Source organism: Gorilla gorilla, chromosome 12 (assembly GCF_029281585.2).
Source record: "Gorilla gorilla gorilla isolate KB3781 chromosome 12, NHGRI_mGorGor1-v2.1_pri, whole genome shotgun sequence".
Taxonomy (NCBI): Eukaryota; Metazoa; Chordata; class Mammalia; order Primates; family Hominidae; genus Gorilla; species Gorilla gorilla.
The window spans coordinates 47,136,024-47,161,903 of NC_073236.2; the positions used below are offsets into that span (position 1 = coordinate 47,136,024).

General features: G+C 47.0%; 2 protein-coding genes across 2 annotated transcripts in view; both read left to right on the top strand.

Annotated features, from left to right (window-relative positions):
• Positions 1 to 25,880, top strand: part of SH3RF3 (SH3 domain containing ring finger 3) — a 372,286-nt gene that overhangs the window by 113,787 nt on the left and 232,619 nt on the right. The window lies entirely within an intron of this gene.
• Positions 7,299 to 7,577, top strand: LOC101139259 (small nuclear ribonucleoprotein G-like). Its single transcript, XM_055378330.2, has one exon. It carries the CDS (start codon positions 7,317 to 7,319, stop codon positions 7,542 to 7,544), a length of 228 nt encoding a protein of 75 aa, XP_055234305.1. The 5' UTR covers positions 7,299 to 7,316; the 3' UTR covers positions 7,545 to 7,577.

Here is a 25,880-nt window from a genome sequence, read left to right on the forward strand (position 1 = left end):
GTTGGTCCTAGATTGCCTAGAATCCTGATAGAATAGTTTTCCTTGAACTTACAATTCAGCAAATCCTCTGTAGCTATTTTTTTTGTACTGTTTGAAGGATGTACTATTTATGGACTGCAAAACAATGGATTCTAATCCGAGCTGGAGATAAAACATGACCGGGGCATAAAACATTTAAGAAGCACACATGAGGCACAACAAAGCATTATGCAACAGCTTCTTCAGGCAAATGTGCACATTTTGCATCTAGGAGCAGGTGAGAAAAGTGACACAGAGCAGAATTGTCCTAATATATAAACCTCAGGTGGTATTATGAAAGTAAATACTATATTCAGTCTTCAGGCAAAACCATCAGTACTGATTTTTGCCCATGAATGCAATTCTGTCTTCCTGATGTGTTGGAACTACCCCCAAACAAATGCCAAATGTGAGATTGAAAATTAAATTTATAGGGCCCTAAGCTGTTTGGAACTGTTTTTAAGATGAGAGCTGTTCCACCTAATAGTTGCTATAGGAATAAGCTGGCAGGATGAGGAAAACCCAAGAATGCCAGTTAGCAGGAGAAGATATCGGAGTTTCTGTTAGGCAAACACAGGGAGGAAATATGGAGATGGTATTATCTGCAGCACTGAGAATCACAGCCTCCAGAGACAGGAGTCAAAGTCACTCAGAACCTCAATGCCCGGGCCCTTGAGGCAGCCTGTGGCCCAGGGCAGGTGCCCCTCCTGCTGCTGGCCTTGGAGGGGTGGCCTGAGAACAGGGGAGATTTTACACACCTTTCCTACTGCAGCCTGTGCCATCGTCATATTCTGCAGGGTGTGGACACAAGTTAGAAGCAAGACAAAGTTGGCTGGCCCTGAGCTTGCCCTTGGGTTTGAGACTTGATCAGGTGCCAGTATCTCTATGGAGAACTGTGAGTACAGTTCTTGCTGTCTTTGTTGTTGGATGGCGTCCCCTTTAAGTGTTTAGTCCTGTTGTCTGGGCAGCCTTGTGCTGAGGGACCCATTGCTGAGCAGAGTGTGCCCAGTTCTCAGCATAGAATGAGAGCCCCTCCACCATCTCACGGGAAGCTCCCCTGCTGGAGCCCACTTGGGTTCTTGCCATGTGGCCTCCGTGCTCCTGGTGAATGTATAGCTCCTGTCTCTCTAGGGTCATCTTACTGGCTGCTCTGAGGTTTTCAGACCACAGAGAACAGGAGTAGAGCTGTCTGCTGCCATGGTCAAGGTGAGGCCCATGCCTGTGGTCATTCCCTCTGTCCCCAACTTGGGGACAGTGTCAACCTCTGCTGTAACTGGAATTCCCTCTTGGTGCTTTCATGTAATTTTTGTTTCTTTGTGGTTTTTGTCTGGATATTCAGACCCTCAGAGTCTGGCAAAATAATTTGCACATTAGTGCTTCCTATGTGGGTTGATTATTTTCCTTTCTAAGAGTCAACTAGAAATAAAAAGTAAATTAAGTTTTTATTTTTATTGGACAAACTGCACCTCTAGCCTGACATGTTATTATAGGAACTTGGGCTTTGAGGACACAAATTTAAGTCTATATATAAAATAACTTTACGAGTTTTCATATTTGCTTCTTATCCCTTGAACTGAGACCATATTTGTTAAGATTTCTCTCTGAAATTGGCCACAATAAATATCTTAACAAATTCAGGAAATTCATTCTAAGTCATCATTTTTGCTATAATTCCTGGACATTCAGATTTTCTGGTTAAAGTTGCCTCAGGGGGACCCTCAGATCTTTTATGGAGTTTGTAAATCCATCATGAGAGATTGAATCTAGAGTACTTAACACTTGAAATCTAGAGTACTTAACACAATCCCGGGCATCATTTACTGGTCTCAGGAAATCCTTTGAGGGAACAAAGCAAATTACTGCTATAATGAAAGTCTCTAAGCTGGCTTATTCACAAAAAACCAGTGTGGTGAAACAAAAAAAGAGTGTGGATTTTTGAAATCAATACACCTGGATTCATACTTCAATTTTACACCTAGGACTGTGATAACATTGGGCAAGTTACTTAGCTTCTTTGACTTCTGTTTCTTCATTTGTGAAGTGGGAGGATACCTGCTTTGCAGGGTGGTTGTGAGGTTGATGGAGGCTGCCTTAGGCTTTTCAAGCTGCTGTAACAAAATACCATAAACGCAGTGGTTTAAAAGCGGCAGCAATTTATTTCCCACAGTTCTAGACGCTGGTCGTCCAAGATCAAGGCACTGGCAGATTCGATGTCTGGTAAAGACTGGCCTCCAGGTTCACAGACAGTGCCTTCTCACTGTGTCCTCCCATGGTAGAGGGGGCAAGGCAACTCTCCGAGGCCTCTTTAGTAAGGCACTAATCCCATTCATGAGGGCTCCACCCTCACGATCCAGTCACCTCCCCAAAGGCCTCAGCTCCTAATAGCATTACCTTGGAGGTTAGGATTTAACATATGACTTTTAGGATGACACATACATTCAGTCCATTGCATACTCCAAGGAATATCATGCCTAACGGGATGGCTGGAAAGTGTAGATGTTTCACCACTGTAGTACCCTCCAGCCTTCCTTTCCACACACAGCCAGTGTATCTCCCTGCACGTGTCTCATTTGACCTGTGGAGTTAACGTGCCTGGTGGAATTGCCCTGGCTCGTCCTAAGGCTGGATGTCTCTGCTCAGATGGACTGGGAGGCAGTGGGGATGCCAGGGTAGAGATGATACCTGAGCCCGGAGAGCCTCGCTTGCTCTGAGTTGAACTGCAGTCAAATGCCCTGGCTCATCCATGTGCTTCTGTTCTGACAGCGATGCTGGGGGTGTCTTCCTTCCATTCGGTGACACAGGCTTGATGCTAGGACCCCTCTGACTTAGGGCTCCAGGCCAGTGCTGCAGCTCAGCCTTGAGGAAGAGTTCCCAGAGCATGAGGAGGACTCATGTTGGAGGATGCTGGTTAGTTTCTTTCTGGTCGGACCCTCACTTTTTGAGATGATGTGACATCTTTCCTGTAGTCACAACTACATTCAACTCCGAAACCATTTTAATTTTTCATTTTCCCATGTTTGGGGAATTGTAATCCCATGGGCGTATGGATATTATCCAGAGACATGAAACATGGAGTTTGGGTTTGCAGAGGACAAGGAAGCTATGAGATAAGGGAGAACAGAGTGAAGTCACACCCCACACAGATGCCCACAGATTATGTGCTGCAGTGAGTCCTTAATGTCCTGGAATCAGTGACACACCAAGGATGGCTTTCAAGAGCTTTCTTGAGCCCTTTATCCAAATCTCTTCAGCCCCCTCCCTGAACTTTGTTAGTTTCTAGATCAGTTTACTTCCTAAGTAACCTAGCACACTTGTGTAAGACCAGCTGAGCTTCCCAGATGAGCCCTGAATGTCACGGCTCCTGACCGTTCCTCTGAGGACACTTCCTGGAAGTTTTTGTGCAAAACCATTCTTCTTCCCACCTTAAGACAGGCATGGGTGGTCACGTGTCAGTCCAGCCTGCTATGCTCTTCCTGTGCAGAAACTCTTGCCTGGTTACACTTGGCGACTTCTCTTTATAAACAAAGGTATGAGTGTCCTTAACACCTCACAGTTGACGGACTGGCTGCGTTAGCTCTTCCTTTGTTAGTTTCTGATTGCCAGTGAAGGAGAACATCTTCTATATGTTTTTCCCTGTATCAAGTAGGATTTGCTGTATAACAGACAACCCAAAACTTAGAGGCTTAAAATAATACCTTTTTATTTAGCTCACCGTTGTGTGTGTTGGCTGGGATTACTGGGGCAGCAAGGATGGCCTGGGTTCCTCTCCACATGGTCTCTTATATCCCCCAAAGGCTAGCCTGGGCGTCTTCATGTGGTGGACTGAAGGTCCCAGTAAGCAACAAGAAAAGGCAGACTCCAATGTGCAAGCGCTTTTTAAACCTCCATCTGTATCATAATTGTTGTTGTCTCATTAGCCAAAGGAAGTCACAGGGCTGCCAAATCTACAGGCAGCCTTGGATGGAATATTCCAAGGGCCTGGATCCAGGGAACATGAATCAATTGGAGGCTGTTACTCTACAATCCACCACAAAGTCCACTGCCTGTTTTCTTTTGATTGTTGATCTTTTATATTAGGAGGAGTTTTTTAAATATATTCTGGATATTAATTCTTTCATTGCTATATATGTTGATTCAGATGAATAGGAGTTCTTACTTTTAATAAACAAGGTCACTTCTCTCAATCTTTTTCTTTTCTGATGTGCTCATTTTGGCTATTGTTTTAAAAATCTTCCCTACCCTTGAAGCCATACAGATATTCTTCTTATTGTTTCCTGAAAGTTTTATGGTTTTGCCTCTCGTGATTATGTGTTATTGCTCTCATTTTTTTCCTTTTGGTAGGATAATTAAGAAGTGTTTTTATTAGGTAAGCTCCATTTTCTCACTGCATCAAAGTCATTTATGCAGGCCTGCTCTGCAAGTGGCATTTTCCACGTGGAATTAAATGGATGTTACTACCCTGTAGTTAATTCCAGTCTAAGACAATTGCAATGCAGACAGAAACCTTGAGACATTAATTGACCAAACATGTATATTAAATAGGTTTGAATATTCAAGTGCAAGCAAATAATTAGTATACTTGGTGAGTGAAGAGAAAAATGAAGTACTGCATTTCTTTCCTTTCCTTCTTTCCTTGCCTTCTTCTTTTCCTTCTTCCTTTCCTTCTTTCCTTCCTTCTCTCTTTCTCTTTCTCTTCTTTCTGTCTTTCTCTTTCTGTCTCTCTTTCTCTCTTTCGTTTTCTCTCTTTCTCTCTTTTCTCCTTTTCATTTTCCTTTTTCCTTTCCTTTCCTGTTCTGTCCTGTCCTGTCCTGTCTTGCTCTGTCACCCAGGCTGGGATGCAGCCTCCAACTCCTGGGCCTAAGTGATCCTCCCACCTCAGCCTCCTGAGTAGCTGGGACTATAGGTGCATGCCACCATGCCCAGCTAATTTGTAATTTTGTGTAGAGACCACAGCTCACTATGTTGCCTAGGCTGGTCTTAGACTCTTGGCTTCAAGCAATTTCCCTGTCTTGGCCTCTCAAAGGATTGATTACAGGTGTGGGCCACCACACCTGGCCAAGAACTACATTCGTTAACTTCAGCTAAGCAACCCCCCCGACTCCTACCCTGTTCTTTCTTCAGGTTTCTGTTGAAAAGTTATTTGGTAAATGAAGAGGGCCTGAGCAGTGATTCTTAAGATGGAGGGAAGGAAACCTAGCACATAATCTTTGCAAAAATCCCCGAGCAAGTTGGTATTATTGCCATGACTACATGAGGAAACCAAAGCTCAGAGGATCTGGAGAATTGTTGAGCAAGGAACCCTTCCCTCCTGCACCAGATCTCTTTCTTTCTTCTTTTCTTTTCTTTTCTTTCTTTCTTTCTCTTTCTCTCTTTCTCTGTCTTTCTCTCTCTCTCTCTTTCTCTCTTTCTCTCTCTCTCTCTTTCTCTCTTTCTCTGTCTTTCTCTCTCTCTTTCTCTCTTTCTCTGTCTTTCTCTCTCTCTCTCTTTCTCTCTTTCTCTCTCTCTTTCTCTCTTTCTTTCTCTCTTTCTCTCTTTCTTTCTTTCTTGACAGAGTCTTGCTGTGTCATCAAGGCTGGAGTACAGTGGCGTGATCTCAGCTCACTGCAAGCTCCGCCTTCCGGGTTCACGCCATTCTCCTCCCTCAGCCTCCTGAGTAACTGGTACTACAGGCGCCCACCACTGCGCCCGGCTAATTTTTTGTTTTATTTATTTATTTTTTAATTTTTTTATTTTTTTAGTAGAGACGGGGTTTCACTGTGTTAGCCAGAATGGTCTTGATCTCCTGACCTCATGATCCACCTGCCTTGGCCTCCCAAAGTGCTGGGATTACAGGCGTGAGCCACTGTGCCCGGCCTGCACCAGATCTCTTTCTACAAAATTTTAAGTCAGTGAAATATAAATGAAAACTTGTTATTTTTACCATGACTGACATCAGTGTTTTTGAGGGCAAAACAGTAGGTGTTCCTTTTTTTTTTTTTTTTTGTCTAATTAGAATTCTTGTTTTTATCTGTCCTTAAGGTTTTTCTCTGTCTTTAAGGTTTTTCTCCACTCCTAGGAATGTTCTCTAAGGTTTTGATATAATTCAGGAATTTGTATTTAGGGAAAGGCAACTGAACCAAGTTACGAGAATTTTTAGAACTTTGGAAGCCCTGGGGAAGACATCTCGCCCATTGCTGGTCGGACAGAGCCAACGTGGGGGCTTCTAAACATGCACAAGCTAACAGTCTCCATCAGCTCTGAATTCACTTCTGAGCTTAGCAGTGTAAGCTTGTATTATATACGACTTCATTTCTTCGTGAAACAATCATCATAATAAATTTTGATATACTCGGAAAACTTACCAGGTTTAAATATTTATTATTATTATTAAAATAAATGGAATAATAATGGACTGGATTTTAAAGGATCTAGAATTTGACCGTTTTTCTTTTTCAAAACATGATAAATACAGAAAAACCTTTAACAAAATAATAACAGTAATAATAATAATAATAGTGGTATGTTTCATGGGCTAAATTTAGAAAACTATTGAGTATGAGGCAAATATGGAAAACATATTTATATCAAAGGAGGACCTAGAAGCAAACTACCATAACTTGCCAAATTCAACTTCTATGTTTGTTATAATTTAGTAAGTAGCTATTTTAGAAAAAAAAGTGCTTCAATAGGGAATTAGGATTTTCAGAATTTTGAAGCCCTGGGAAATAATTATATCCAGTGCTGTTTAGGTAGAACAAGAAATCAAATCACTTACCTGGAGTAAATCCAAAAAAGTGAAACCATTTTAAAAATTACCTTTTTAAATTTCTAAATTAACGTTGTTTAGGCATATACATTGCATTCTGTATAGCTTTTTTTTTCAAATTATTAATATTTTTATTTATTTATTTTTTTGAGATTGAGTCTCACTCTGTTGCCCAGGCTGGAGTGCAGTGGCATGATCTTGGCTCATGGCAACCTCTGCCTCCTAGGTTCAAGTGATTCCCCTGCCTCAGCCTCCCACAGTAGCTGGGATTACAGGCGTCTGCCACCATGCCTGGCTAATTTTTTTATTTTTAGTAGAGATGGGGTTTCACCATGTTGGCCAGGCTGGTCTCGAACTCCTTACCTTGGGTGTTATCCACCCGCCTCAGCCTCCCAAAGTGCTGGGATTAAGTACAGGCGTGAGCCACCATGCCCGGCCCAAATTATCTTTAATAAAGAATTAGAGAGATGCAAGACACCAGGCCTGCCGCGGGAGCATGAGGGAGTCCGTGCATTCCTTTCCAAGGCATCTGTGAGTGCATGGAGTAGACACCATGAGCAAAGCTCACCCTCCCGAGTTGAAAAAATTTATGGACAAGAAGTTGTCATTGAAATTAAATGGTGGCAGACATGTCCAAGGAATATTGTGGTCATTTGATCCCTTTATGAATCTTGTGATAGATGAATGTGTGGAGATGGCGACTGGTGGGCAACAGAACAATATTGGAATGGTGGTAATAGGAAATAGTATCATCATGTTAGAAGCCTTGGAACGAGTATAAATAATGGCTGTTCAGCAGAGAAACCCATGTCGTCTCTTCATAGGGTCTATTTTACTATGATGTAAAAATTAGGTCGTGTACATTTTCATATTAGACTTTTTGTTAAATAAACTTTTGTAATAGTCAAAAAAAGAATTAGATATACTAAAAAATACCAAATATTTAATATTTTTAATACCAATTTTCTAATCCCTTTAAAGTACATAATGAGTTTTAAGAGGATGGGTTCCAGGGTTCTAGACTTTGAGTTCTCAACCTTATGTTCTTAAATCGGCAAAAGTACCCCCCAAATAAAACAAGATAAAACTTTTACTGAACACAATGGCTCACACCTATAATCCCACCGCTTTGAGAGGCCAAGGCAGGAGGATGGATCACTTGAGCTAAGGAGTTAGAGATCAGCCTGGGCAACATAGTGAGATGCCATCTCTACAAAAAATACGAAAATTAGCTGAGTGGGGTGTCACAGGCCTATAGTCTCAGCTACTCAGGAGGCTGAGGTTGGAGGATGGATTGCTTAAGCCTGGGAGGCAGAGGTTGCAGTGAACCAAGATTGCACCACTGCGCTCCAGCCCAGGTGACACAGTGAGACCCTGTCTCAGAGGAGAAAAAAAAAGAAAAAACTTTCAACATTATAATTTAAAAAGATGTTTCAGGCTTAATTTAGAAAGTTTACATTGTTCAACAGAAGCCGGGTTTATTTTTAGAGGAATAGTTGGGTGCAAACTCTCAAAATTTTCTGAACTTAATGTTTACTTCTGAAACTGCTTCCTCAGGCTTGTTTTATAAGCTTTGTCTTTTTACAGGCCTTCAGTTGTAGCTTTATCATGGGTTGATCAGCCGTCCTGGTGTTCCTGGGACTGAGGAGTTTCTTGGGATGTGGGACTCTCAGTGCTAAAACTAGGGATATTTCAGGCAAACTAGAATGACAGAATGAGTTAAGATGGATTATGTCCTGATAAACCCATCAATAGTTGGAAGTATCATAAGTTGAAAACGCATGTAATACACCAAACCTACAGAACCTCATAGCTCAGCCTAGCCTACTTTAAATGTACTCAGAACAATATACATTAGGCTGGCTAATGTAATCAGCCTACAGTTGGGCTGAATCGTCTAACACAAAGCCTGTTGTATAATAAAGTGTTGAATATCTGTGTCATTTACCTAATACTGTCTTGAAAGTGAAAAACACTGGTTATATAGGTATGTGAAGTACGGTTTGGGTATTGTATTGTACCATCATAAAGTAGAAAAATCCTAAGTCAGCCCATCGTAAGTAGGGGACTGACTGTAGTCAATCACCCTATTCTTCTTGAACCTCAAAAAGCAAAATCCATCAGTTTAAATTTAGACCCACATGTGTAGCCTTTACTTTTTTTTTCTTTTTTTTCTTTAAGAGCTGGAGTCTTGCTCTGTTGCCCAGGCTGGAGTGCAGTGGCGTGATCTCAGCTCACTGCAACCTCCACCTCACGAGTTCAAGTGATTTTCCTGCCTCAGCCTTCTGAGTAGCTGAGATTACAGCCACGTGCCACCATGCCTGGCTAGTTTTTGTATTTTTAGTAGAGATGGGGTTTCAGAAGGCTGGTCTTGAACTTCTGACCTGAAGTGATCCGCCTGCCTCAGCCTCCCAAAGTGCTGGGATTGCAGGCATGAACCACCGCGCCCGGCCTAGCCTTTAAATTTGATTAAGGTGCTTTGATTAGTTTATTTCCTTGGGAGGCAGAAGTGTTTACAAAGAAGAGGCCCCAGGATAGGCTGTGTCCATGTGGTTTCAGGACGTGGGCGCTGCTTTCCGGGTGGGCTGGTGAGGGCATATTTTGCTGCCCAGCTCTCATGTTTCCCAGGCTTGCTATTTGTTTTCTAATCCAGGCAACAGAAACACCACTTGTGTCCATGATTTTCATGCTGGATCTAAGATGTTGAGGCAGCAAATTCTTATTCTGACTAATTTAACAGTCTTTCGGTTTAGCCTGTGCTTGGGGCTGTGCTTAGAATTTTGATAAAAATGGTTGTATCTGGGTCATTTGGAAAGGAATTTGGCTGTCTGGGAAATAGAACATATAATAGAACAGGTGGTTATTAAAGCACCAGGCCAAGTGGAGACCATGATTTCTCTTTGATTTAGATGCATAGATTGCTATATAGGTTGACACACAAAGATTTATAATTTGTAATTTAAGAAAATAATTGTTCAGGGAGCAGAAACCAGAAAGTAATATATGAGTATTTTTTCTTGAACTGCATTTTCTTCTTTCTAAAAGCATGGAAGTCTTTAATTCCCCTTCCACAGATCTTAAGGCTGTCAAATGTAGTGGGAATGGGGCCTGGCCCCTGAGATGTGTAGGTTATACATCATACAACTCAGGGGCCAGGCACCATTCACATCACATTTATCCTAGATTTGTCTTGAAGGGGTGCTTTTTCTGACCCACATGAGAATTTCCCTGGGCTAGTGGCAGCCAGCGTGACTGCCTCACCAAGCCCTCTAGCAAGGACTCTTAGAGGAAAACATGAAGAAAATCACATTTTTCTTCTGCTAACATTTTATAGACTTCTTCACTCCACTCCAGACCTTTGGATGTCTGACCTGAGGACAATCAATATGTTTTTCTAGAGTTTTTAGCATGCAGCAGCATAGTGGCTTAGAGTGCAGACCAAGGAGTCAGTGCCATAATTTTCTACCTGTATAATCCTGTGCAAGTTGGCCTCTCTGTGCCTCAGTTTCCCCATCTGTAAAATGGGGGCAGCACATTCCTCATTGGACTGTTGGGGAGTTTAAATGGATTAATGCTGTAAAGTACTTAGAATGGGGCCTGACACATTGCATGTAAATGTTACCAGCCTCGTTCAGCTTTTCCTCTGACACTGAGCTGATGTACCTGGGTCTGGCAATACAGCATTGTAGATGCTGATTAAAACTTGAGGCACATGTGAAGAAACCATGACTATTCCCATGACCCCGTGAGAAGGTTGGTCAAATAATTTCTTTGTCTTCTGCTGGGTTTCACTTCCTGCTGTCTCAGCTGCACCCCCTAACGTTGGTGCGTGGTTGTCTCTGTGCCAGCCGCTCCCATGAGAGGAGCCTCTCATTGCTGGGACTTTAGTGGCTCGGGACAGTGCCCCACGAGCACTCCAGTTAAGCCAACAGATGGGTACTTCTAGGCTGGAGGCACTGCCTCGCCAGGGCACTATCTGCTTTCTATGGATGTCCGAATTCTCACGGGTGGGCTCAGCGAGACAGTGTGCTCCATGTGCCCCACTCTGGTCTCAAAAGCTAGAAAAATGCTCTGGAAGGATATTGAACACCTATGTGGGGCTCTGTGGTTCAGGTTAGGTTACTCCATTAGATCATTTGTATCTGGAAAGAACAGGGATGGCTCCAACACTGTACAAGCCTGCAGTCCTCCTAAGGCTAAAAGACACAAGGTGGTACCCGTGTCATGGTGGTGGGAGGTTAAAGATTAGTGTTTGTGTGTGTGTGTCTGTGTGTGTACATGTGCACGTGTGCAACTCTTGCTTTGTGTGTGTGGCATTTCACTTTCCTAATCAATTTAGGCAACCTGTTGGGGCTTCGGAATAGTGCATCTAGGTTGGAAGTATCTCCCAGTGAATGGGTCACACTGTCACACTGGGCTTCCAGCAGACCCCATACCACCCACCGGTGAAACTTGAGTAAAGCTACTCTAAGAATACAGAGCATTGGAGAAGTGCTTTATTCGGTTAACTTTACCACCACCAGGGAATGTCTGGGTTGTTCTCATTTTAATGATCAGTATGAAGGTCTGTGGGGTTGTGGACACATTCAGGGTTGGACTGGGGTTCGTATTAGTCAGCCGACTGGGTATCTTTATTCACAGAAGAGGCAAAATTAGCAAATAACCCCATCAAAATCATCTTGATAGTTCTCACCAAGGTTGCTATCACCTCTATAATTATGAAAATGTTTTATGAGGTAGGCTTGGGAATTTGGACACCTTTTGAGGACTGTTGGGAACAACCTTCTCAGTTAAGTAAAGAAACTACTTACCAGAAAACATGTGGAGGACGCTGGGGTGATAACTCATGGTCATTTCCGATAAGCTACTTCTAGGGCCAGAATCTCTGCTGAATCTCAGCTTCCTGATTTAATGAAGACAAGGAAATGAAACCGCCCTGCCGACTGTTTGTGCTTTTAATAGGCCGAGTTTTCAGAAAGAGAAGACAGTTAAATTAGTTTTCCTTTTTGCCCTTTTCATTCTCCCTGCTTATGTCCTGCAGATCAAGGCCTTTGAAAGGAAGGGGAAGAGGAAGTGTTTTCTTGCTTAGTGAATAGGATGCACCTTTCCCCGAGGAAGATTCCCCGTGTGTGCTTGTATGTAAATGTACATACTCTCTTACTGTCCTCTTTTTCCTCCTCACAAATGTAAGCCTGTATGTGCTTCATATTAATACTTGGCATTCCCGTGAGCCTGCAAAGTCTGGAGGGAGAGGCCAGGCCCATGCTTCTGGCCGCTGTGACCCAGCACCTGGCGGAGGCCCTCACTGAGTCCTGTCCCCTGAGTGGAGATGAAAGGTAGACAAGGAAGACCCCACAGTTGGAGAGCCTGCCATGGACAGGTCGCCCATTGTTTCACCTGGGCCTGGTTGAGCGTATTCCTGGGAGTGGGGGAAGTTGACGCTGTGACGTAGTCCTGGGGCGAGCTTGGAAAGTGCTCTGGGCTTGTCAGTTGACAGTGTGTCATTAGGGATATGAGCGGCAATGCGATGTCCTCCCCTGCAAGGAAGGAGATGTTTCAGACTTACTATTGACTGAAACAGGGAGACGAGTGCTCTCTCATGGAAACAGGGCAGATTTGAGATCAGTCACAAACACTTACCAAGGCCCAGGTTCAGTCCACTCCTGGAGCTTTGAGGGGCTAGTGTGTAAAGGGCACAGAAGCCCTTTTGCTAGGTGCGCTGGCCTGAGAGCTTCGAGGGGGTTTGCCAATGGGATTGTGCCACAATTTTTATTACTTTTTCCCTAGTCTTCGTGGTCTAAGTTTTGTTTTCTCAATCTTTCTTTTCTCATCTTCCTTGTGTGGAGTTAACTTTTAATCAGGGAAAGGGAATACATCGAGCTATTGATGAATGAATCACTGGAGAAAACAGTGAGGTGGGATTTTTATTTCAGGGTGTCTTAGGTGGCAGTGCCGGGCGACAGGTGGGGGTGTCCCTTGTCTTCCATTGTCCGGGAGACTAACCATCAGCCTCTACCTAATTGAATGGCATTTTTATGTGTTTTTCATGAACGGTGGTGGATGGAGATGTGTGGGGGACTAGCAGCTCTTCATGCTGGAGGGAGTTATTCCGCCTCTGCTCTCAGACAGCCTGTGACCAGGCACGGGTCACATTGCTGCCCTGGACTTGCACTGTATGGCATTTGAATGTCATGTAGGGGCACCGTGTATTTCAGTGGCTGTGTCTAGGCAGCCCGAAAGCCACTGAATCCCTCTTGTCCACTCTTGCAGCTGACATTCACTCAGCATCCTGGAAAAGTGCCCACTGGAGCAGGAGCTTCTCTTGCTCATGTGGACATGACGGTAAGTCCTTCTTGGAGAGGCAGCATCAAGTCATGTTGTTCGTTCTGTGGCCAGGAGGTACAAAGTCAGCTGTTTCTGCTTTTAAGTGATGTGGGCTTAAGGAAGAGGGAAGGAGGAATGAAGGAAAGAAAGGAATTGAGGAGGGAATGAAAGAAGGAGAGGGAGGGAGGGAGAGGAAAGGAAGGAGGGAGAGGAAGGGAAGGGGGAAAGGAAGGGAGGAAGGGATGGAGGGAGGGAGGGAGAGGAAAGGAAGGAGGGAGAGGAAGGGAAGGAGGAAAGGAAGGGAGGAAGGGATGGAGGGAGGGAGGAAGAAACCCCATGGCTTTCTTGTAAATAGCAGCTGCCCTGAAGTCTGTGAAGGTCACACCAAGAGTCTGGCTGGGAGGTTGTCAGCCACGAAACTGTGGCACAAGTTCGTGGTGAGTGAGGAGTTACTTTCTCCCCTTGACCACTGGAGCAGGATAGACTCTGCCTGCCACCCGTCCCACGAAGAAGACTTTCCTTCTGAGTGCCTTGGTTTGCGCTTCAGGGAAGCCACTGACACGTTCATTACCTGTTTCCTGAATTAGACAGCTAGAGCTCCCTGTCTCAGTGTCCAAAAAAACCAAGGGGCCCCAAGTGCAGGAACAAGGGCTAAAAATGTATGTTTTACGGACAGGAGACAGCCAGCCTGTTTAAGTGGAGGCTTTTTTGGAAACCCCACTTTCCCAGTGAGTCACAGTAAACACAGACAGAGCACACTGCTTCTCTGACACCAGGGCCAGGGCTGTCCTGGGCTCAGAGTGAATTAGACCAGCTTGCCTTTTGTGTTCACCATTCTAGCATTTCTTTCCCTGCTTGATTGTCACCACATGTGCACACACATACCCACATACCTGTGCACACATGTACACTTTCTTATTTGCTGACCCTCGCAGCCCTGCCATCCCTGGGCTACCAGGCAGACTTTCTGATCTGGAGCTTAACCGGCCCAGACATTGGAAACACCAAGCAACTGGTGGCTGGTAAGACTTTTACCCCATCAACGAGGCTTACGAAAGAGTAAACTTACCTTAATAATGCCTAGTGGCCAGGTTTCCAGGAGTGGGGGACAGCCTGGTGCTGTTTGTAGGGGCTGAAGGGAATGTTTACTGAGGGGATCCTGATGCAGTGGCCACTGTGACAGCCAGTCAGGAGGTCTTCTCCCCATTCTAAAGAGCGAGAAACTGCAGAGTTGAGAGGACCACAAACCCTAGTGCAGCCGGGTTTTCTGCAGGGGTCTCTACAGCTCAGAGCCTCTAGGCTTTGTCACCTCCTGGGTATTGGAGGCTTCCTTGGGCCCTCAGCACAGCCCACACCTACCAGGGCCAATCCAATCATGTAGGCTGGCCAGGGCGGTGAGCCTCCGAACAATGTATGGGTGGTGCCACCAATCCTTGTCCTCACTAGGAATCCAGTCAGTCATCCCGCAATTCCCCAGGCCGGGCCACAGCTGGCTGTGCTCCTAACATCCCTGCACTGACCGGCAGGTCACCAGTACCTCTGGGAGCCTGACTGTGTGGCAGCCGTGTCTGAGTGATGACTGCCAGAAAGTTCTGGTTTGTTATTCAGACATATAAGACGTGCTGCTTTGAAGACAGTGGCCTGCACTGCTGTTGTCCTTCCTAATAGGGGTAGGGTCTTGCCAGGTCAGAGCAGGACCCATCCAGGGGCAGTGACCTGTGCTGACGTCCTTGGCTGTGCTGGATTTGACCGGAACACTCTGTGGTCAGGGGTTTTGCCTTTCAGCTCGAGCTGCAGAGAGACCCTCTCTGTCCTGCTGCTTCCCCAGATTCTGCCCACGGGGCATCCGCATGCCCTCTCTAGCTGGGTGAACTATGTGGGGTCAGCTCACTGTGTAGGCTGCCTCGGGAAGGAGGGAGAGCCTTGTGCTGCCAGGGCCCTAGTTTCCATTTGGCTTCATCAGAGAGTTTCTGACACATACCTACTGCCAGATCACATGTAATAGCTGCAACATGCCACGCGGCTTGTGGCTGAAGTTACTTACAAAAGCCGGGTTGAGGAATCCATAAAGTGTAGGCTTCTCTGGCCTTCATGGGTTGGATTAAAGGGTGTCCTGGCCCTGAGGAGCACCCAGACCTGCAGCTGCTGCTGGCTCCTGAACAACTGGCTCTGAGTGTGCAGAGGCCTGGCTCTGACAGTTGAGCCTACCTGAAGCCCTCTGAGACCACCATCCAGAGCCGGAGGCATCCTACATACCTGCATGCAAGGGGAGGCTGGGACTCCAGGGCTACTCTGTTGTGATTTCTGCTGGGTTGTGTGACGGTGGTGCATTGGCTATTGTGGGCCTGTTGGTGGACTAGAGTCCTTGATTTTCCTTCTGTGCAAAGTCGGGACTCTCTGGGGCCCTTCATGCCTTAACATCCCAAGAAGCTTGTTTTGTTATTTTCTTCCACAATGCCCTGGAGTTACCATGTTTGGGCGGCATGTTATTTATGGAGAAGTTGGTGACAGGGAGACCCTGATGTCACTTGAATTGTGATAATGTCTATACTTGCTCTCACGGCCTGCGGAAGAATAATTTGTTTTTCTTGATTTGGTTCTTTTCACTTCTTTTTCTTCATGGAGGCTTCACGTAGGTGCATGTGGAGGGAGCTTTAGTCAGACAAGTTTCCTTGACATCTCTGGGAGGTCTCTGTTTGTCTGGCTCTGAGAGCATCTGGTGTTTGGACAGCCTCTGGGCCGGGCGCTGTGGGGATGGCTCTGGAAACTGTCAGTCATGTGTGTGCTACACCGTGCACAACAGGGGCTCTGCAGACGATATCCATGTTCTCAGACGCCCAGGGGTTTTCTTTGCTTAGGTTCTCTTTTCTTCCCTGGCCAGAGATATCTTTTCCAAGTAGTAATTGTAATTTTTTTGGTGGAGGGTTATTTGTGATGTTTATCTCAACCCTGGGAATACCTTTTTGAGAGTAGAGAGGATCTCTGGGATCTTTTCATTTTCTAAATTCTCAGTGTATTTAGGGAATAAATGCATTCCCGAGACTTTCCTGGCGGCTGTTGATAAGCCTGCAGTGCACTACTGATGGTTGGCAGCCCTGTGATTTACCGTCCTCTCCCTAGTGGAAAACCATGCAAACTGACGCCTAAACCCAAGGCGCCATGCACAGTCACTGCTGATCCCAAGTGCTAGGCAAGGCCCAGGTGAGGTGAGTGAGGGAGACCTGTGACCCAAGGTCAGGGAGCTGCATGTGCCCTTCCAGGAACCACCAAAGCAGGAGAGCAGGTGCAGTTGGCTTGGATGGGTTCAGGGCCAGAGAAAGGTGGAGAAAGCATCTGCCTCCCAGTGGCCGTATCTGGGTTTTAATTCCAGTTCCATACTTACCCTCTGTGGAGCTTAGCACTTTCACTTGTAGCGTGGGCACAGGGACACCTTGGTCATAGGCAAGAGGGCTCCCGATCTTGTATGTGGAGTGCCTGATGCAGGATCTGACTGGTGAGGTGGCCCATGGCTGAGAGCTGACAGGCTGTCCAGGGCCAGCGGAGGCCCATGGGAGAAGCGGCCTGCAGAGGGTGAAGAGAAGACTTGCAATCTTATGGCCTGACACTGTCCATGGGCAATCCAGGGACAGAAGGCACGGAAACTTCAGGTGACCCTAGCGTGTGTCTGAACCAAGTTCCTAAGTGCATGGTTTCAGGGGAGGGACTTCTTCCTCCCCTATAGAGAGTAATGGAAGGTAAATGGTTGAAGCCAGGCAGGCAGGTGACTTCAGAACCCCATCCTGCCTCTGCTGTGAGAGGAAGGCCACTCTGTTTACAAGCAGTGAGGCTGGTCTGTTTGAGGTGTTTTCAGCCCCATGTGCCCTTCTCTGGATGGAGAGCCTTTCCCTCCCTTTAGAGGGCGTTGTGTCTGCAGGAAGGAGGTCAGTAGCATGAGCACTTGGCCTGAAGTGACTTACACGGGTCCATTTCTGCCAAGACGCCCAATGGGGGCCCAACAGCCGGGCCCGTGAGCTAGCCTTCTGTTGTGTGGACACATCAACATTTCTGGCTCTGTCACACAGGTATGGTCAGAGCCCTTTGTAGTTGCATAGGTGTAAAGCGAGGGCCCTGGCTGATGGCTCTTCCTGTCAAGCAGAACAAAGCAATGACGTGGAGGTGATTGTCCCCTCCCCAGTGCTCCAGGAAGCCTTGATCCGCACACTGTGCTGAACAGCACACAGCAAGAGCTCTAGTTAATCATGAAGATTGAATTTTGTTAGTTTTCATTGTAATTACAGCAGAGCAGTAAAATGTGCAGTCTGTGGAGCTGGACAGGCAGAGGTCAAGGATGTTTGCTTCTTGGCTTTGGAGGTGTCAGGCGTGTGTGAAATATGCTCAGCCTCCCACCTGTGTGTGCAGCAGCCAGGCACCTCCCATCTCCCAGGGATAAACACAAAGAAGTGCATTCGAAGGGAAGGGTGTGCCCAGAAAGAAGTGGCATGGGGCTGCAGGTGGTGTTCAGTGTTCATTGAGACTCTGATGGCTGTGTGCTGGCCAGGCCCCATGACGACAGGTAAAGCTTAGGACTCTTACTGAATTGGGTGTGTATTTAAAATTTGGCTCATTGAGAATCAGTGTAATCGGTAGGCATTTCAAGCCTTTGTCATGGATTTATACAGTGTTTGGGAGGTGGGTCACCCTATTGGTCAGCCTCCCCACCCCTTCACTTACAGTAGGGAAACTGAGGCTTGCCTTTTTTTTTAAAATTTATTAATTGGGCTGTCTGCTGATACGAGACATGTTGATGCATTCAGTGTGGTGTGTATTAAGATCTTTACTGGATGTGTAGCATTCCACTTCATTACATCAGAGGAAGGGTCACCTAGCTCTGTAAAACCAGGTCCCCTAAGAGTGGCCAGAGCAGGAGACAGGTCGGTGGCCCGGCTGCTGATGCACCAGCCCCAACGGTGCCAGCAAGCATGAGCAAGCCCACAGGTGCCCCTCGGCCTCAGGGCACAAAAGCCCTGGGAAATGCTTATTATTACAGTGCTGGGGTCTTTCCTGTTATGGTTACAGTTGTATTTGTCTAACAGTCTTATTTAAAGAAGACCAGCATCATGATTCGGCATTTAACCATCTGAGGCTTGAAAGCTTGGAGAGAAACCAGTTGTCTAAGTGGTTTGTAAATGGGAGAGATAAATGTCTCAAGTAACCACGGTGGAAAAGCACCAGGAGGGTGGTGCTTTCACTGTACCTGGGGGCAGCCATGCTGATTGCAGGAGCTTTGGGGTTACTGCCTTCAAACCCTGCTTTCGATGCCCTGGGAACCTCTCATGGTGCCTGTGGGGTACCCAAGAGCCCATAGGACAGTGTCCGGAGAACCCACTCTCTGCAGCCAGGTAAACCTACCCAGGCCCTTTCATTGCGGCCTCATCCTTCAAAGGTTTTCTTGTTTTATTATTTTATGTAATTTTGTTTCTTTTAAAGAAGCTGAGAAATGAAAGAGCAATTATATGTCTACAACTTTTGTGATATTAACCTTATTTTGAATTTCTGGTTTACCCCATTTGTGTTGGTGCATTCAAGTTATTATCAGGAGATAATTCTTTATCCGCAAATAGCTTTGTTCTCACTCACCTCCTTGGTTCCATTATTGGAAAATATATTACATTTATATATGTAATGGGCCCAATGATAAAATTATATTTTTATTTTTATATAATACTTTCTTTTTTCTTTTTTATTTTTTTGAGACAGAGTCTTCCTCTGTTGTCCAGGCTGGAGTGCAGTGGCATGATCTTGGCTCACTGCAGCCTCTGCTTCCCGGGTTCCAGCAACTCTCCTGTCTCAGCCTCCCACGTAGCTGGGAGTACAGGTGCCCGCCACCACACCTGGCTCATTTTTTGTATTTTTTGTATTTTTGCTAGAGACAGGGTTTCACCATATTGGCCAGGCTGGTCTCGAACTCCTGACCTTAGGTAATTCACCCACCTCGGCCTCCCAAAGGGCTGGGATTATAGGCTTGAGCCACCACGCCCAGCCGCAATCACTTTGTTAAATGAGTTAAGAACGGCAGAGACATGTGCATTCATACTATCTTTTATAATGACCTGGCTATCTTTACTAGTGCTCTTTGTCATTTTATGTTGGTTTAAATTATTATCTGTGGTCACTTGATTTTAGCCTAAAAAAGCTTTCATTGCTATTTTCTATAAGGTGGGTAGATCAACTAGCATCAAATTTTCTCAGTTTTTGTATATCTGGAATGTGTTTATTTTGTCTTTATTTTTGATAGGTAGCTTTTCTGGTTGTAAAATTCTTGATTGACAGCCTTCAATCAAATAAGTAATGAAATAGTAGCTAGAATGTGGAGACTTTAAAATGCCCTCTGTGGATTAGGGGGCTGATGCATACATAGAAAGATTGATTCTCTCAGTTTTATTCCTGGGGAGCCAGGTAGAGAATTTGCTTTTAGGAGGTGGATTTTCATTCCTTGAGCAAAGCTAATAGGTGAACTTAGCTCATTCTGCCAGGACAGTCTGTCAGTGGAGAGACTGTACTATTAATAGAAAGGAATGTGAGGCCGGGCGTGGTGGCTCACGCCTGTAATCCCAGCACTTTGGGAGGCTGAGGCGGGCAGATCATGAGGTCAGGAGATTGGGATCGTCCTGGCTAACACTGTGAAATGCCGTCTCTACTAAAAAAATACAAAAAATTAGCTGGGCATGGTGGCGGGAGCCTGTAGCCCCCAGCTGCTCAGGAGGCTGAGGTAGGAGAATGGTGTGAACCCAGGAGACGGGGCCTGCAGTGAGCCAAGATCGTGCCACTGCACTCCAGCCTGGGCAACAGAACGAGTCTCCATCTCAAAAAGAAAGAAAGGAATGAGAGCTGGACAAGTCATTCCCTGGTCAGGACACTCCAGAAGCCCTACATGGTTTGCAAAACCATCTGGGCTGTTCCAGCTCCTCCCTGTCTTTAATCTACAGATCTCAGTCTGTGGGTGCTACCTGTCCACCTCCCCAGGATCCACCTCGAGTCTGTGGGTGCCCCCCATCCACCTCCCCAGGATCCACCCCAAGTCTGTGTGTGCTCCCCGTTCACCTCCCCAGGATCCACTCCGAGTCTGTGGGTGCTCCCCGTCCACCTCCCCAGGATCCACCTCGAGTCTGTGGGTGCCCCCCATCCACCTCCACAGGATCCACCCCAAGTCTGTGTGTGCTCCCCATCTACCTCCCTATATGTCCTGCTGGGCTTCTTACCCTTGGAGGTGCTCGATAGATAGAAGATGGCAAAATGAATCAAGTCTCAGGGCCAAAGCCAGGCTTTTTGTAAGATCTCAAGGCAACGATTTAAAACCATGTGCATGAGCTGACAGTTCGATGTCAGGAGGTCAGGAGTCTAGGTGGTGGTGAATTTTACAACAGAGATGATAACAGCCCCTCCCACTGAGCCCAGTAGATGCCAGATGTTTCTGTAAGGGCTTTCTGTGTATCCTTAGCCAGTGCCCTTCCTAGGCCCACCGGGCGGCCATCTCATTCTTCTGAGGGCCATGGAGTCTGGCCATCACCTACCGTGCATGCATGCACCCTCCTGAGGCTTTCTGGAGTGTGCTATTTTCCACTTCCTGTTGGACAGACATGTTAAACATCCTTATGTTTCCCAGACATCTCAGTCTGCCTTCCTAGCATAATTCTTCTTGTAAGAAATGTAGGATTTTGTGGGTGGCAGGGGGACTAGGGAACATGCGTCAGGGATAGCCGCATGCTCTGTCTTAGCGGCATCATCAGCCTGGGGAACCTGGCCGGCTCTTGTGGACCGCAGTCTAATTGGCCTGCTCCCTGCAGAGTGAGTGGGCTGCTTAGACTTTGCCCCCTTGAGGCTTTGCGAAATAGGATGGTGTGTTTTTTTTTTTTTTCCTTGTTATTTAAGAAGGAACATTGAAGAGAGCCAGGAGGGTTCCTAGTGGAAAGGAAGGCAGGGAGAACGGCTGCACATTAGGATTAAAGGGCCAAGGCAGGACAAGGCCAAGGCAGCTCTGAGGGCAGCTCGTGGGCTGTGTTCGCCAGCTGCTGGAGATGGGTGAGATGCGGAAAACAAGCAAAATACTGCAAAATGGAAGAAAAATTGACCTTTCCTGTTATCCATTCTCCTCACAGTTTATCAGATGGTGGAAGGAAACACTGTAATTCTAGAAATAAGCCCCACCCTGACAGTGAGCCCCCACCTCCCAGCGTGGAAATAACCCATTCAGGGCAGTGGCACCCTGCTGCCCACCCTTAGGCTGCTATAGGCCAGTATAGGTTGGGGTCCCTACAAGCCCAGGTCTCCTTCAGGGCAGGTGTGGCTCTTCCTCTCCCAGATGACTCAGAAAGCCCCCCAGGGGCCTGCATGGGTCCTGCCAGGCGGCCAACGCTGAAACAGAATGTGTCTTTGGGTTGAATTTATAGCCACAGGTTATTTGATTATAGTCAGAAACTCTGAAGGGAAGTTGCAGGGTTTTTATCAATAAAAAATGTTTAATTTAAAAAAAGAGATTGGCACATAAAAGCTTTTAATATGCAGGGTTGCAAGGGCAGAGAGAAATAATGAGAGGTCCTGGGTGGGTCAAGGGGGTGGACACCACTGAGCTGGGGCATTGAGACCCTGCCAGCACCAGCTGTGCCCAGTCTGAAGTTTCAGAGATTGAAGGAAACTTGAAATTACCCAGCGAGCCCTGGAGAAATCCTTGGGAGCCCAGACATTTGCTTATGTGCGCATGTGTGTCATGTGCATGTGTGTGTATTGTGTGTATATGTGTATTTGGTGTGTTGTATGTGCATGTGTGCTGTGTGTGTTGTGTATGGTATGTGTGTTGTGCGTGCATGTGTGTGTTGTGTGTATGTGTATTCAGTGTGTTGTAGGTGCATGTGTGCTGTGTGTGTTGTGTATGGTGTGTGTTGTGCGTGCATGTGTGTGTTGTGTGTTGTGTGCATATGTATGTTGCGTGTATGTGTATTCAGTGTGTTGTGTGTGCTGTGTGTGTTGTGCGTGCATGTGTGTTATTTGCATGTTTGTGTTGTGTGTGTGTTGTATGGTGTGTGTGTTGTGTGTGTATGTATGTATACACAGGATCCACTCTGCATCTGACAAGAGGCTGCCCCAAGCAGGAGTGTCCTCCAATACAGCAAGACTCGCAGGAACAAGTCTGAGGACTTGACAAGGGACACCTATGTTTGGGAGTGGTCCCAGAACGGCATCCTTAATCTGCCCCTTCACTGCCTTCAACTCTCATTGTTCTCCTCAATACAGTGAAGTCCTTAAACCACTGGTGACACCAGGGACGTTTTGTGCCTGATGCCCGTCACTGAGACCTTGGAGTGCAGAGCAAGGCTCCCCTCAGGGCTTAGCTCAGCAGAGTCCTCAGCACAAAGGGCAGCTCAGGAGCCAGTGCTCAGCCACAGATTGGGAAGGCTTCCAAGCCGTAGTCAGTGGGCAGTGACACGGCCCACACTTGCTTCATTAACAGCCTAACAAGAGACGGGTGAGCGTGTGCCCACTCGCACATGCATGAGAGAGCCAGGGAGGGAGTCACCTCATGTTATTTAATCACCCTCCAAATATTCAGAGCTGGAGACCACTGCTGCAGACCGCCTCCCACTGAGGACAAGCTGATGTATGTCCCTGAGCAGGAGAGGATGTCTGTGAGCTGGCTTATTTACAAATACGTGTAAGTGGCAGTTCTTAATTTGCAAATCTGTGTCTTTATAAGACTTGAAGAACCAACAATAATACCTGCAGACAGAGGTGGATAAAAGCATTGCTCAGTACTGAGATACATCATCAGTGAAGGCACCCTGAATGCCTCTGGTCTCTGATGGGGATCGCTCAGTAATCAGCCAGGGAGGTGGTCAAACAGGATGGGAGTTGCTTCCGATCGGTGATTTCCCCATGTGTGCTTAGGTTTCGTAATATTTTTTAGGAATCTCCCTTCCTCTGAATAGGAAGTGCATGTCAAGGCACACAATGGAACCAGACATAGCTTCCTGTTAGGTCTGTGGGAGGTCATGGCTGGTGAAAGGGCAGGATCCAAACACAAGCATACCAGGGGAAGAAAACCCAAACAGACCCCAAAGATGATCACTGTGCGCTTTGTACAAGTGCTGAGCTTGCCCAAAGAAAGAAGGAGACGCAAAAGAGAAGCAGCACTGAGGAAGCCTGGCTCCCGGGCTGCTTTTCATAAAGACAGAGTCAGTGTTGCTGAGACACAGGTGGAAAGTCTTTGTGCTTGCTTCTTTGATCAGCCCCACTCCCTTCCAACAGAGCCTATCAAGTTTGCTTCCTAATGAGGGCCCCCGAGTGCCGGCTGTGATGGGTAGACCAGGCTGAGGGAGGGCCGGGAGCCAGGGGAGCCACTCCCAGCTGCCACCCCTGAGGTCTGGGAGGCAGGAGCCCCACCCGTGATCCCCTTTCCCTTATTTTACTCTCCCTTCCCTGTTTCTCAGTGCACATCAGGGAGGCATCAGACAGAACACAGTTCTGCGTCTGTCCCTGGAGCGAGGCCCAGTCAAGCCCTGTTGGGGAGGGAGAGGCCCTGTGGTCGGGCAATGGGGCCAGGCTCCTGCTGGACAGAGGTTGCTTGGGAGGCCACTGAGGGGAGAAAGGAGCTGCTGCAGCCACACTCCTGGGCCCCTGGACAGGACAGGATGGGAGACGACAGAGCACCCCAGCTCTCAGCCCTGCTGCAGTTGTGCGGGTGAAACGGACATCCCCACTAAGGGTCCTTGGACTCTGTGTCCAGTCCTTGTGGGTGAGGGGATCTTCCAGACTCCCCCAATCCCACCTGGAGCCCAGAGAAGGGGCCGATGGGGAGGAAGGGGCTGGGCGGCTCCATTCACCTCCTCTGGTCGTCACTTTTGCTGATGTTTATGATGTTAAAAGAGATGGAGGGGATAGGCAGGCTAGAATAGGTTTATCTTCCCCAGTGGTTTCTGTGTGGAATTGAAAACCCTGAGCCCTGCCTGCTGAAGTGAGGTGCAGGTGGTCCCCCACTTAACAATTTTTAACTTCAAGATGGTGCAGAAGCGATACACATTCAGTAGAATCTGTACTTTGAGTTCCTACACAACCACTCTATTTTTCACTTTCAGGGCAGTATTCAATAAACTGCATAAGTTATTTAATACTTTATTATTAAAAAAAAAAGGCTTTGAGTCTGATGATGTCGCCTACTATAGGCTAATGTGCGTGTTCTGAGCATGTTTAAGGTGAGCCAGGCTATGCTATGAGGTTTGGCAGGTTGGGTGTATTCAATGAATTTCAGACCTAATGACATTTTCAGTTTATGTTGGGTTTATCAAAATGTAACCCCATTATAAGTCAGGAAGCATCTGTATCTTTTTCCCTTTTCTGGGGGACACAAATGTCTGAGGAGGACCTTCTGAGCCCTAAGACATGCCCAGGTGATGAGGCTTGAGGACAGCTCCTCCCAGGCACAGCCCTTTCTCTTGTCCCGCACTGTGCTCTGTCCATGGAGCCACGAGGCACAAGGGCCGCACATGGATTTTGTGCTGAGTGGCATTGGAAGCGTGGGCATCATAGGCAGTTTCCCTGGGGGAGAGGGACCACAGGCTGAGATTCCTCTCCAACCTTCGCCCTGGGAGCAGCTACTGTGATAGAGCCAGATTCCCAAGTTCTCATTCATGGTATTTTGAAATGACATAAAGGGACTGCCACCAAACAAGGCAGGATAGCAGCAGCCAAGATGGGAAAACCTTGCCTTCCCCCCGGAGCCTCCCCACACACCATGTAATTTCCAGAAAACACTGGTGCTTCTCCATGGCTCTGCTGGCCGACCACATCCTCCTAACCCTTTAAGAATCCAGCCCCCCTTTCTTCTGACTTTAAGTACCAGGTAGTGCTTAAAAGATAGTTGCCAAGCCAGGCGTGGTGGCTCACGCCTGTAATCCCAGCACTTTGGGAGGCCAAGTCTGGTGGATCACTTGAGCCCAAGAGTTGGAGACTAGCCTGGCCAACACGGTGAAACCCCATCTCTACTAAAAATTAAAAAATTAGCCGGACATGGTGGCGTGTGCCTAGTCCCAGCTACTCAGGAGGCTGAGGCATGAGATTCGCTTGAACCAAGGAGGTGGAGGTTGCAGTGAGGTGAAATCGTGCCACTGCAGTCCAGCCTGGGTGACAGAGCAGCCGGGAGGGGTGAGGGGCACTGAAGATAGTTACCAAGATACTTGTGCATTTTAGGAATTGGGACCAAGACTCCAGAATGTTCCTGTGCTCAGGCATTTGTTCGTTACATCATCCTCAGTCCCAGTGTCCCCTCATCCCCTCCCAGGAAAGCAAAATGTAACTACTACTAATAAGCTGGTTGTACAGAGAATTCCTAGCTGTACAGAAATTAATGAAGCCCTAGGAAAGAGAATGTGATGAAATACTTAATAGATTGCAGTTGAAGCCACTGTCTGAAGCTGAAGGAAGCAGGACGCCGTGAGCTTGGCTGCTGTGGGGCAAGGGCACCAGTCCCTCTTCTCTACCCAACCACCCTCCTCCCAGCAGTCTCAGCCCCCACCTGGGGGTGTTGGAGGAGTGTTTGGATTGATGATCAGCAAATTGGGGCAGCATGTGGCCTGTCACAAGGAAGATCTGGGGGGTGAGGATGCTGGTTAGGCTGGAACACCTGAAGCGTAACCTCTTTAAGGCCAGTCTGTGGTTGCCTGAGGTGGCAAGCAGCCCTGTTGGAGTGCCGGGCATGGGGAGGATTGCCATTCAGAGGCAGAAAGCTGCCTAGCGGGATAGGCAGGCTCATAGAGTGGCTGTGATT

Bases quoted from the DNA above. Each gene is read 5' to 3' on its own strand.
- LOC101139259 (XM_055378330.2), top strand. From the start codon at position 7,317: ATGAGCAAAGCTCACCCTCCCGAGTTGAAAAAATTTATGGACAAGAAG.